Source organism: Lampetra fluviatilis, chromosome 19, assembly GCF_964198595.1.
Source record: "Lampetra fluviatilis chromosome 19, kcLamFluv1.1, whole genome shotgun sequence".
Classification (NCBI taxonomy): domain Eukaryota; kingdom Metazoa; phylum Chordata; class Hyperoartia; order Petromyzontiformes; family Petromyzontidae; genus Lampetra; species Lampetra fluviatilis.
This window is the reverse complement of record NC_136293.1, coordinates 5,269,146-5,282,489: the sequence shown is the minus strand read 5'-3', so window position 1 is coordinate 5,282,489 and position 13,344 is coordinate 5,269,146. Positions and strand designations below refer to the sequence as shown.

Below are 13,344 nucleotides of genomic sequence, written 5' to 3'. Positions count from 1 at the left end.
TCATAGCGTCCCATCTGTGTCAGTGCAGTGTCACATCTGTGTCATAGCGTCCCATCTGTGTCAGTGCAGTGTCACATCTGTGTCATAGCGTCCCATTTGTGTCAGTGCAGTGTCACATCTGTGTCACAACGTCCCATCTGTGTCAGTGCAGTGTCACATCTGTGTCACAGCGTCCCATTTGTGTCAGTGCATTGTCACAGCTGCAGTGTCACAGCTGCAGTGTCACAGCTGCAGTGTCACTGAACATGAGAGCTGTGGGCAGGAGCACTTGCGCTGGCCGTGAGGGCCTTCGAGCCGTCCTCCTCGTCTGCCTCAATCGACTGCTCAGAGCCACTCGATGGGTTCGCAATCAAGAGTTGACGGACACTTCATTGCAGTGCTTATTCGCTGCTTCATCTCGTCGACAGTTGTGACAAGATGGCATTAGGTGAGTGGTTTAGTTATTTCTTTGTGAAAAACTCTCGATTATGGAAGTATCCAAAACATCGCAATGAGCATTGTTTTACGAGGAGTATACATGTGCGTATGTATTTTGAACTTCTTTCGCACCGTACGTAGTCAACTAGATGCAGGGGAAAGGACAACAAACTAAACACAGAAAGCAGTTCTGAAGAAATTTGTTTTCAATCTAGATGATGATTTAAAAGTATACAGCTCCAGCGGCTTGCTAACATCACAAAAAAGAGCGTTCCAGACGGCCGCAGAAGCGCATCTGAAAGCAACAACGCGGTGAGCGCCTTTGTTCGATGGCCGCCCAGCGGTGGAACGGGTGCCTCGCCATCGGAAGGTCGCGAGTTCAAATCCCGGTTGGGGGTTGGCTCAGCCCATCATCATCATCACATCTCTGGGGTCCATGATATCGGTACCACTTCGTGAGAAAGTCGACAGTGTTTACCTATTGACAGACTCACCCCCGTCATAGGAATCTGGAATTCCCATCACTGGCTCGGGACCGTTAATTGGAGGTGGGCATCACCTCAATGCTGATTTGATGATTATTTTATCTTTATACGTGACTTTACCGAAAGAACCAAAGAGTGATTTGATGGTTGTTAGAGTTTCACCACGGTTAGGGTCGGGATTGGGCTCAGTGCTCCGCCTATGAATGTCACGAGGGCATGAGGCAAGTCGCATCGTGAGACGAGTCGCCCCCCGAGTGGACCACTTCGCTGCGCAGCGCGCACAGCAGAGGTCTCGACGCGTTGCGCCGCTGCCGTTGTCGTTTCCCTTGCTACATTCCGCACAACGCGAATCCACGGGAAGGAAACACGGGACGCTATCGGATACGAAAGTCTCGTAAAGTGGAACTCGGAATTTATGCAACACCCAGGCCACGAAACGGCTTAAACACCGCATACTTGCATATGCAACCACCTTCTGAATTAAATCCCATCAACTTAAAGCCCTAAATCCTCCATAATATGACTTGTAAATCCATAATGACGATAGTTATGGCCATAATTCGGCAGAACTATGCAATTGTAAAATAATTGCGGCAATAAACGTGCTTGCGCGAATTAATCCGTCGTGTAAACGGTTGTTATCGGCACAGCAGCAGCGGCAGCAGCAGCAGCACAATACTCGGCAGCGAGGAGCGACGCCGTGAGACCCGGGAAATCACGTTCACAATGGCAGGAAGGAAGTCTGCCACTTCCACACAGCCTGGCCTGCGCACAGTCACTTCTCGACAGGGCTGCACCTCGTAAAGAGGATCGCCCCGTTACAATGGCAACACCTAGAGACGATGGCTTCATTAAAGAGGCTATCGCTCATAAAGAGGGCATTGCTTTTCCAGAATTGGCAAAAGCAGCAAACGCCCGCAGTTTATTATTCGCGAGCGCCACAGCCCCTACTCAGGGGTGACATTCAACGTCCCGTGGCAGCCCCACTCCTAATGTGCCGTGTGCCTCTGTGGTCTACGGAGGCCGGGTGGAAGGAGAGCGACTTGAACCAAAGACTGCTGATGAACTCACGCGCGCGTTAATGACTCCAATAAGTTCTAGATTTGAAGCTTTCGTGACTGCAAGGATTCATACTCTTAGTTCTTTCGGTAAAGTCACGTAGGTAAAAAAATGAAATTAAAATTAATAAAATAAAACAATAAAATCACGACGTTTCGGAGGCAACACAAGTCTCCGTCATCAGGTGGGACCGTCACAGCCAGATTTGCTCCATCTGGCTGTGACGGTCTCACTTGATGATGGAGACTTGTGTTGCCTCCGAAACGTCGTGATTTTATTGTTTTATTTTATTAATTTGACCCCAATACGGTTGAAATGCGAACAGGTAGAGAGCACCTCGCGAGAAGAGTGAACGCGCCTGTCGCTTTCACGAGCCGGGCCGCCCTGGCAGGAGCACGCACGCGTGCGCGGCCACGTGCGGCAGAGCCCTGCGCGGCGCTCTAAGCAAGGCCGTGCGGCTCAACGGAGCGGCTCTCAAATTGGAAAATTTGTGAGTTAGAATCCTGACCAGGGGTATACTCAGCCCATCAACGACTTCGTGGGAAAGTCAGCAGTGGTTACCCTCTTCTTGGTTCTTTCGGTAAAGTCACGTAGAAGGGAAGTAATAAAATAATAAAAATAAAACATAATAAAATAATTCTCACGACGTTTCGGCCACAACGCAAGCAGCCGTCTTCAGGTGGAGAACAGGTCTGTCAAGTAGACAGAGTCTGAATGGCACGCTCCAGGCTTGGAGCGACTATTTATGCTGGGATGGAGGGGCGAAGAGCGTCTTGACAAAATAATTTGCATATCAAGAGGAATTTAGCATATTTATGGGTGGTTACCCTATTTCAGACACTCGCCCTCGTCATAGGAATGTGGAATCTCCAGCACCGGCTCAGGGTGCTGAACAGGAGATGAGCACCGCTTGGAGGCTGATTCGAGCAGGAATTCACTTTGACTTCTGAAGCGAGGTGACGTCGCGACCCAAGCGAGCGCTGTAGGCCCCACGTCTCCTCTTGCCTTGCTCCCTTCTCGCTGGCGCGGGGCCAGCTCGACGTCGAGCCGGGGCCCACTTCCACTCTTTGTGTTGAGCAGAGCACGGGTGTCGGAATAATGAATTTAAGAACGCCGCTGTGGGCACTGCCTGGCGCCGCTGTGTGGAAGAGCCCTAATAAGGAGTACTCGTGCGCTCACTCGTACCACCACCACCACCACCACACAGGCAGCGATCTCGGGAGCCCGGGGGGTAGGGACTTCCCAACCGTCTTGGTATCAAAGCCACAGAGAGATGTCCTGCTCACCGCCCTGAGCCAGTGGTGTAAATTACACATTCCTATGGCGGGGCTCGGATGTATCCCTATAGGACAACCACAAAGGGACGATGAGTTTTGGACTGGTGGCCTCCAAAATCAAGACCACCGGTCCCCCCGGCCCCCACCCCAGTCTAAAAAACCATGACGAAGATTTCGAACGTCAGAGTACATGGAAATCGCGTGTCCCGCCTCTAGCAGCACGGTGAAAGTAAGGCCATGTGCTTCATGTTGCGTACGGGTGTTTTGTGTTTGTGAGGCATGTGTTTCATTTGGAGTCCCACTGGGCCCTATTCTGGGACACTACTGTTCCACCCATTACATTAAACCACTGTGCACTCCATTAACAAGACCTTGGACTGTAACGTCACTTGTATGCAGAAGACATCAACCTTCTATTCATCACACCTGGATCCACTGATTACAAGCATGTAATAACACTCAGCTGTGAATACCATCAAAACGTGGCCTCGCAATTCATTTTCTGAAACTGAACGTGAAAAGAACTGAACACCTCATAACGGGCACCAAGCAACAGATGGACAAGGTAAACATCTCTCCTACAGCGCATCTCATGCCGATACAGCCAACATGGTAACTCATCTCTTGTCCCATTAGCACGATTGGCTACGTACGGTTCAGGTAACAAGCCTCAGTATGACACGAGACACCGGGTTCAACTTCTCACGAATCTCAAATCCCAAAAATGGCACCCTACCGTGTGTACAGTATGAACAGGTAGCCAAATATATATCTCAATGAAGGAGACATCATCCTTGATGCACACTTTTATAAACTCACGTCTAGGTTACTGTAAGTCTCTACTTTTTTGGTTTACCTCGAATACAGCTCGACTCATCGTCAAACTTCAGAGATCATCTCACATCACACAGACTTTAATAACAACCTGCACTGGTTCACTATCAAGTACAGAATAGATGTCATACTCATCTTGCTAAAATATAAAGCTTTACAAAAACCAAGTTCCACGGTACATCATCACAGACCACTCCATCAGCCACCAAAAGCCAACCGTACAACCATTAGGAGATGTTACTTTATAAATGCATTTGAATTCTTATTTTCATTCGCAGCACTACACCTATAGAGTAACCTCACTGAGACAATGATACGCTCAGCCACCTCCATCACTGCATTCAAATCACAACTAAACACAGAATCTCTAGACGCTCACCAACAACCATTAACGTACACCCACATCTCTCAATGCCGAGACAGTAGTGGCCTGGATGGTGGTGGGGAAATATTTAAGAGCTTAAGATGTGTGTTGTGCTTTTTTATTTGATTAAAAAAAACGGATTTTATACTTTCTCGTGATGTTTTTGCTGTAATCCATTGTGTGCTGCATATAACGGTGCCTTGCATGGCAAATCTATGCCAAAAAGACAACGCAAAGTAGCTTAACGTAAAATTGACTTGACTATGTTGTTGCATCACGGTGTGTTTTGTCACCTAAATGTGGCACTGACGTTGACCGTGAACATTATAAATGTATCCTCCACGGTATCCATGCTGAAGAACTACGACCCCCCCCCCAGCCCCCCTCACCAGCCCCCCACCCCGCCACATAGCCGGGGTGAAAATGCCCCCCCATGGATTGAGAATGCGGCTTTAGGGTATATTAGAGTTCATTGGCACAGAATGTCACGCAAAGTAGGAGGGCTGAAAACACGAGCTCTGGGTGCTCAGGGGGAAAAAAGAAAACATATTTTTAAGAAGTTTGCACTCAGAGGGATTAGACGTTAAGCTCGCAGCCAGGGTGGCCACAAGAGATGTCCGGCCATGCGTGACCAAACGAAACGGGAGCCCCTTCAATGGGACTGGCCGAGTGGGTGGGATCGGAGACCCCCACGGCACAGCGAGCGGAGGACCCTGCCCAGCCCTGACATGGAACCCAATTCTCCTACACAAACAATACCCACGGCTCCTCTCCAGGAAATTAGCCACCCCGACGCCAGCGATTCCCAACGTTTCTGGACCCGTGTGCAACTGTCCAACCCTCCAATGTATTTCTCGGACCACTTTGCACCAACAACATATTGACAAAATACTAATATCTGCGACAGTGGGCGACAGGGCGGCTGCACAGTGGTGACACTTGTGCCTCGCTACACGAGGGTTCGATTCCTGAATCGGGCGCCTATCTGTGTGGAGTCTGTTCTCCTGTTCTGCGTGGGGTTGCCTCCATGCTCTTCGGTTTCCTCTCATTTGCTAAACGAAACACACAACGTGACTGGTATTGGCCAAACGTCCCAATGCTGAAACAATTCCTGCAAATCGCTCAACTGGGATCACACACAGCGGCAACATCGCCTGCTTACTGTAAAGCATGTTGCAGGACCCTCCTGCAAAATAATCCTGGCACTCTTTGAGGCTTTTCTGGGCAAAGCAAGCGTAAGCATGACCAGCTCCGCGCACCGCCTCTCGCTCCCTAATGATCGCGGCCAGCAAAATATAAAAAAAACCTCGCGGTTCATCGTTGGAACCCAAGGAAAAACCGCAATCTGCCACCAGGGCGCACAATTAATCTCCACGCGAGCACGTGGCCTGCAGGACACCTCCTAGACAGGGCGACACTTCAGCAGCGGAGTGACTTTGTGTTTTGGGGCGCGAGACGCGCAAAGCTCTGCCCCATCGCGAGGCGCATTCAGAGCGCGCCGTGCAACAGAGAGTTGGTGGTGCGGAGTGGAGGACACAAGGGGCTTGCGGCGGAGAGGAGGGGAGGGGGTGGGATCAGGCCCGGGTGTTGCATTACCATAGGAACCGGCCTCTCAAGCCTCCCCGAGCAAGCTGCAGTACAGTGCATACCTGGAGGAAAGCCACGCATAGGCCTCGAGTGCTTTGCCTCGTCTGCTGTGCAATGCACACATACGGTGTCTGCATTGTTCCCAGATATTACCTTCAGACTCGTGTTTAGGGATGCCTTGGATCTGATGAAGATGCCATTGCTATGGTGTTTCACCCGCTCAGACGCGTTCCAAACAATGTGGGAATTTCCAATCGCACCATCGTTACGTTTCTTCCTCCTCCTCCAAAACACGATGCAACGTGATGAACACGATTCATGGGAGAGGCTGCAGTGGCGCGTTTCGCATTGCAGTGGAAGGCAGAAACGCGGGCGCGCTTTTGTCCGGGTGGGCTCTGAGCTCGGCGTCAGAAAAAGCCACGAGCCCTCTGCAGGAGCCGCGCCGTGCCACGCGCCCAGGGTGGTGGTACCCGCTAGGCACGCTCACAAGACGCTCTCAAGACACTCTCGTGCTGTACCGCAGCCTTGCAGGCTCAGTCGGGATGGAGTGGCGTGCCCTCGCTCCCTCGCACGCAGTCACCGCACGCACCGCGCTGCCTGCACGCCTCTCGTGACGAGTCTCACGTGCACCGCATTTGGGATCTCTGCGGCGATCGCACTCCCATGTTGACTGTGCACACAGCCTCCCCGTGCCGCAGTGCTGGTGACGAGAAGCCCTTGCTGTGCATGGGGGTCCTATTGGCAATGCCCCCTTTTGTGATGTTAATGCTCATGGGGAAAATGCCTGATTTTTTGAAGCTATAGATTTCAAATGTGTGCACTGTGTACGAGGCATTGCGATTGCTATGCGTCACTCGACTCCGCGAAGACTCTCGCGGTTGAGATGCTCAATCTCAAGGGATCATCCAGGTGAAATGGATTAATATATGAGGAATATTTGGATTTAAAGCTTTCGTGACTGCAGGGATTCATCTTCTTGGTTCTTTCGGTAAAGTCACGTAGAATGGAAATAATAAAATAATAATATTTTATTCTGTTTTATTTTTATTATTTTATTATTTCCATTCTACGTGACTTTACCGAAAGAACCAAGAAGATATGAGGAATATTTTTTGTTAAAATTTTAATTGCAATCTGACTCTGAGATGAAACTACAGCAGTCACTCCACACCGCTCCCTAGCTTTGTCTGCAAGGCTGAGACGTGCCAGGGACTCTGTGAACGTCTCCCCCTGATGTGGGGGTGCCTCCCCAGCGGGCGAGGGATTTCTGGCCCACGTCAGAACTTCAGCTGGCCATTGGCCAAACCAGCGGTCGATTTATGTTGACATTGTCTCCACGTTTATTCGTACAGCATACCTAGCCAGAGAGAGGCGCGGCAGCGGTGTGAACACAATCATGCCCCTCTCGCTTTTGTTCTGCATTTGGAGAAATGGGAAGGGCAGTGCCTCGGACCAGATCGCCTTGAATGGGCTTGGAGGCTAAGCGGGGTTTCAGCCTGGTTACCACCCGCAAGCAAAGCTTGCTGGAAATGCTGGGTGTTGCAGGTGTGATGTTGTGGGTGTGAGATTCAACATGGATCGTTGGATCTATCTGTGCTGAGCTTTGAGTGTTATCGCCGATATGTGGGTTTGATTCGCCTTCTGCACGATATTCACGGAACGCAAGGCCCTTCTAAATTAGTCTTGAGACTCATTGAAGCTTTCCTGGCTAAATGGCAATGTTATAATTATTGTTGTGACATCTCCATACGCAAAGATATAATGTTTCTTTGTGTACTTTGGCAATGGCATCACGCAATGCAATTCACCTTGGTATTCCACCAGCAAAGTAGGAACCATTTCATGTTTTACAACCGGCCATAAGAATGTGGAATTTCCACCGCTGGCTCAGGCCTGTAATCAGAAGATGAGCACTGCTTCAATGCCCATCTTCGCACGAAATCTCTTTGACTTTTGACTTCATGCATTGGTGACCTGCAAAATATTTCCACACCCGGCACACTACATCGAGTATACCTCCCGCAATGAATGTGTCTACCGTGTACGTGGCTACTACACCAGCCCACGAGGCCTATACGCCTGGCACCACACTCGATACCCTCCCAGCGCGGCCTCACCTGCAGGAAGCAGGTGCCCGCGCGCGCGTTCGCCGGCAGCGAGGCGTTGTACACGACCTGCGAGAACACGGGCGGTCCGGCGTCGAGGCCGTAAAGTCCGGCGGCGTCCTCGATCGTGACGGTGACGGCCGCGGACGCGGACAGCGACGGCCGCCCGTCGTCCATCGCCACGACCGTGAGCCGGGGCCTCGGGTGGGCCGCGCGGTCGAGAGGCGCGGTAGTGCGCAACCAACCCGAGGAGGGGTCCACGCTGAACCACGCCGCCGGGTGGCCGTACGCCGAGGCCTCCAGGGCGTAGCGCACGACCGCGTTGACGCCGGAGTCGCGGTCCGCGGCTGTCACCCGCAGCACGGGCGTGCCCACGGGAGCCGAGTCTGGGACGGAAGCGAGGTACTCTGCCTGCTCGAACACGGGGGCGTTGTCGTTGACGTCTCGGATGTGCAGGGAGAAATTGGCCGTGGCACGCAGTGGAGGCGACCCCGAGTCGGTGGCCACCACCGTGATGTTGTACGCGTCCTTCTCCTCCCGGTCCAACGATTGGTCCACGCAAATTAAGTAAACCACGGTGTCCTTGGTGGTCAACCCGAATTTCCCGTCGCCCCCAGCAATGGACACGTTCACCTGCGCCCGGTCTGCGGCGTCGGGGTCCGACGCCGAGATCCGAGCGACGAAATCTCCGGGCGACGCACCCTCGGAGATCTCCGCCTCGCCGCTCTCGCTCAGGAAGATGATGCTGATGCTGGGCTGGTTGTCGTTGTAGTCCTCCACGTTGATCGTCACGAAGGCGGTGTCGTATTCCGGCTGGGTGGCGTTGTCCCGCGCCTGGATGACCAACTCGTGCACGGTCTTCGTCTCGAAGTCCAGCGGCTGGCTCAGCGTAATCACCCCGGCGTGCGCGTCGATCACGAAGATCTCGTCCGGGTCGCTCTGCCTGCGGTTGATGGAGTAAATGACCACCCCGTTGGGACCGTCATCCTTGTCCGTGGCAAACACGCGCAGGATGGCGGTCCCCGGAGCGGCGCTCTCGGACACGGCGACGTCGTAGCGCGTCTGGTTGAACACGGGCGAGTTGTCGTTCACGTCGAGCACGGCCACGTGCACGCGCAGGGCCCCGTGTCGAGGTGGGGAGCCTCCGTCGAACGCCTCGAGGAGCAGCTCGTAGCGAGCGACGCTCTCGCGGTCCAGCGGGCCGTCCACCACCAGCTCCACGTTGCCCGCGGCCGCCCGGCTCGCGTCCAGGCGGAACGCGCCTCCCGCGTTGCCGCTTCTGATCTCGTAGCCCTGGACGTCGAACTCGCCCACGTCGGCGTCGACGGCCGCGTCCAGCGGCAGGCGCGTGCCCCGCGGCGTCCGCTCCGACACGTTGAAGCCGACGTCGGCGCGCGGGAACCGCGGCGCGTGGTCGTTGACGTCCACCACGTGGATGAGCACCGGGATGGTGACCCCGCTGAGCGTCACGGCCACGAAGGAGTAGCGGTCCCGCGCCTCGCGGTCCAGCGGACGCGCCGTCACGATGGCGCCCGTGAGCTGCGCGATGTGGAAGGCGTCGTTCACGCCCGAGTCTCCCGAGTCCGAGATGAAGAAGCCGTGGGCCGCCGTGCCGCTCGGCAGCGCCGCGCTCAGGTCCCCCACCGGGGCCCCCGCGGGCTGCTCCTCGAGGATGCGCAGCTCCAGCCGGACCCCCCCGGAGGCACCCGGGGAGAGGGACGCGAGGGACATCAGCCAGCAGCACAGCGAGCCGAGCGCAGCGCCGCCTCGGCTCGCCATTTTCCTGCTGCTGGCCGCTGTCGAGGAGGTGGAGCGAGGGGAGCGAGGGGAGCGGGGTGGACGAGAGGACGAGCGAGACGAGCCGAGGGGGGGCAGGGGGAGGGGGGGCGGCGGCGGCGGTCCAGGGACCCGTGAGAGCCTCCGCAAAGCCACGATCCTCCGACTCGCTGTCCACCACGGAGACGCGCACCCTCACCTCGCCCTCACCGCCCGCGGCAGCAGCCGAGAAGCCGCGGTCACAGCTCGTCTCCGGCGCGCGGAGGTAACGGGGCGCAGGGTGGCCGAGGATGAACGGTCGAGGCGATGGCGAAGGAGGAGTCAGCACCAAGCATCACCGCCGCTGCCGCGACAACGCGAGAGGGAGGGAGGGCGGCGCGTGGGGCGGGCGGAGGAGGCGGCGGGGGGGGTGACAGCGGTCTAGGAGAGACCGGAGTTTAAGAGAGACGGGGGGGGGTTACATTTTTTTGTTTAAATTTCGACACAAAAGCCGCTGCGCCCTGAGCCCCGCACACCGCCCGCTCCAGGCGCGGCTCCTCCTCCTCCTCTTAGCGCACACGCGCGGCGGGCCCAGCGCGTCCCCTCGTCTCATCTGCATGCGAACGCCGCCACCCCCGGCATCGCACGCCTCCCGGCGCGGCACGCATCTTTAAATGATCTCGCGGATAAAGACGGAGGAGCAGGGAAAGGGGGGGAGGAGGAAGAGGCGGGCGTGAGAAGCGTTCAGCGGCGGCTGCACTGGCAGTGTCACAGCGCCGCACCGAGTCGATGCATTGGTACTGGACGTGGGGCCCTGACAGACCCCGAGACGGCGGAGGGCCCCCCCACCCCCCTCCACCTCTCCCCTATCCCCTGAATCAAAAGGGGGGCCCCCACCCCCTGCGAAGCCGCGTCTCGCCGAGTCGGCTGCGAGCGTGCAGAGCGAGACGGATTGTAAAACGAAATCAACGCCATAAACGCTCTGTCTCTCTCGTGAACAAAAACATTCCGAGCTCCAATGCAGATGTGGAAATTGTCGACGAATCTCACAGTTCCCAAGGATATGGTAAGCACGTAATAAATGTCGTTTTGTAAAAGGGCTTGCTATTCGCTAGTGATCTCGAAAGCTAAGCTTTGCGCCTGGACAGTTGAATGGATGGGGGCGGCCAAGACGCGTATCAAGGCGTTGTGCAGGACGCAGCTGCGGCTTCGAGTGGGCAGCAGAGGGCAATGCAGCCAACCCCATTGTACCGCACTTTCTATGCTCCCACGTCGACGATCCCAATCCTCACCAACTCGGACTTGGTCAACGTGGTGAAGTATGGTCAAATAACCCCCCCGTCCACGACCCGCACGGTGTGGGGAGGCCTTCATTCAGTAGTGGATGGGCAAGAGCCGTGCACGAGCAAAAGCTGCAACTTCATCAGACCTCATCTGTCCATTGCAAGGTGCACGTCTCGCAACTTGGTCAACATCCTCCCAGGAGGTCTCGCGACGCCACAAACCATCTCGTCCACGAGGTGATCTCATCGCTCCACCCCCGAGGTGGATGTCCTGCGGGCATCCCCCCCCCCCACTCAGACAAGTCCACCCTATCTCTATGCGTTCCTTCCTGCGTCTGTCTCGATACGTATTTTCATAATCAGAATGTTTATTTATACTGGAGGAATCCGATAGGCTATAAAGCTTGAAGTTTTCGTGACTGCAAGGATCCATACTCTTTGGTTCTTTCGGTAAAGCCACGTAAGTGAAAATAAAAAATATGATAAATTGTTATTTTTTTTTTCACCTACGTGACTTTACCGAAAGAATCAAAGAGTAGGGCTATACAGCTATTTTTCACGGGCTAAGATCGACACGATAGGAGTTCAAAGTACAAGATGGGTAAACAAATCGCCCAGACACACAAATAAAACGAAATCATCCCCATCTTACCGGACAAAGCCCACAAAAATGTGTGTACACACGCATACTTACGTGTGTGTTACTACTACTATACACGTGTCACTTGACACCCTTGCAAACGAGATGCTCTGTCTAAACTGAAAACTAAATTATATTTTGAACCAGAGAAAAATCCACGCGACCACGGGGAGAACACACAAACGCCAAATATACAGCAGGCGTCAGGGTCGGGACCGAATCCACGACCTCCTGCATACCAGGCGAGGTAGTTAACATCTCGCCATCGTCTCAAGGGATCATCCAGGTGAAATATTTGAGTAAATGGATTTGTTAGGGTGCAAGGAGATTATAGACCTGGTAGGTTATGTAGGGAGGAAAAAAAGAGAATGTCTTATGGTTGTTGTTAGATGAAATGACGGTGAGAGCGATGGACGTGGTGGTGACCAGGTTGCGAACGCGACCGTGGGAGTGAGAATGAATTGACGTGAGCTGGGAGTGAATGCACGGATTTCAAGCATTGCTTCAACGATGCTCATGATGGTCTAAAGCAGTGGTGGGGAACCTTTTTTCTGCCAAGGGCCATTTGGATATTTACAACATCATTCACGGGCCATGCAAAATAATCAACTTAAAAATTAGCCCGTTATATTTGGTGAAACATTTAATTAACTCACCCCTAATGTGATGGCTGGAACTGCTTCTCTTTGGTGAGGCGTGTGATGTTAGCTGGTATTGATGATGATGTTGCTACTCGCAACTACTTTTCCAGGTTTGCTCCTAGATTTATTGAATTTCGAGTCCCGCCTGCGGTTGCCTTGGCAGGGCCAAACCAAATGATTTCGCGGGCCTTGTACGGCCCGCGAGCCGGACGTTCCCCACCCCTGGTCTAAAGGGATATTGAAATCAGCAGACATGGTGAGTGCAGAGGAGAAGAGACCGCGAGTGCAAGAGTCGGACGTGATTGCGTGTTGTCCTTCCCTCCGCACCTCCGATTGGCACGGGCTGGCCACGTACAGGTGCGAAAGAAGTTCCACGTGCTCACCCCACCTGTTTACCCGCCACGTGTTCTGGACTAACAGACACCGGCATCTGAGCAGCGGTATCGCATTCAGCACGCTCAGAGCACCGCCTAGCGGACAACATGGGGATCGCCACCCCTCTGTGCTCTAAACACGAGTTTTTGGGTTAGGTCGCGTAAGCATAAATGTGTCATAATAATAGGGGTTTTCCCCTTTTTTTATGGCAACACAAGTGAAACCTTTTACAAGGATTTGTGTCTGCATTAACCACAATACTTGCAGTCGAAATGCAAACAAAAACACACTATGATAATATATGCATTGTCCTTGAAACTGATTGGTCCACACCAATTACAATACTTTGATAGTGGCATTGTCGTTGAGCTGTACGCCTTTTGGCGTCCTCTGGTCGAGCACCAATTGGGTCGAGGCTCAAGAGAAAGCCGTCCATTGGTGTGGACCAATCAGTTTCAAGGACAATGCATATATTATCATAGTGTGTTTTTGTTTGCATTTCGACTGCAAGTATTGTGGTTA

General features: G+C 53.7%; 1 protein-coding gene across 1 annotated transcript in view; it reads right to left on the bottom strand.

Annotated features, from left to right (window-relative positions):
• DCHS1 (dachsous cadherin-related 1) overlaps positions 1 to 10,592 on the bottom strand; it is a 43,104-nt gene extending 32,512 nt beyond the window's left edge. Inside the window, exon 1 of the mRNA XM_078864857.1 lies at positions 8,141 to 10,592. Coding sequence (XP_078720983.1) covers positions 8,141 to 9,907 — 1,767 coding nt within the window. The 5' untranslated portion in view covers positions 9,908 to 10,592. The remainder of the gene's footprint in view (positions 1 to 8,140) is intronic.
• Positions 10,593 to 13,344: the final 2,752 nt, after the last annotated feature.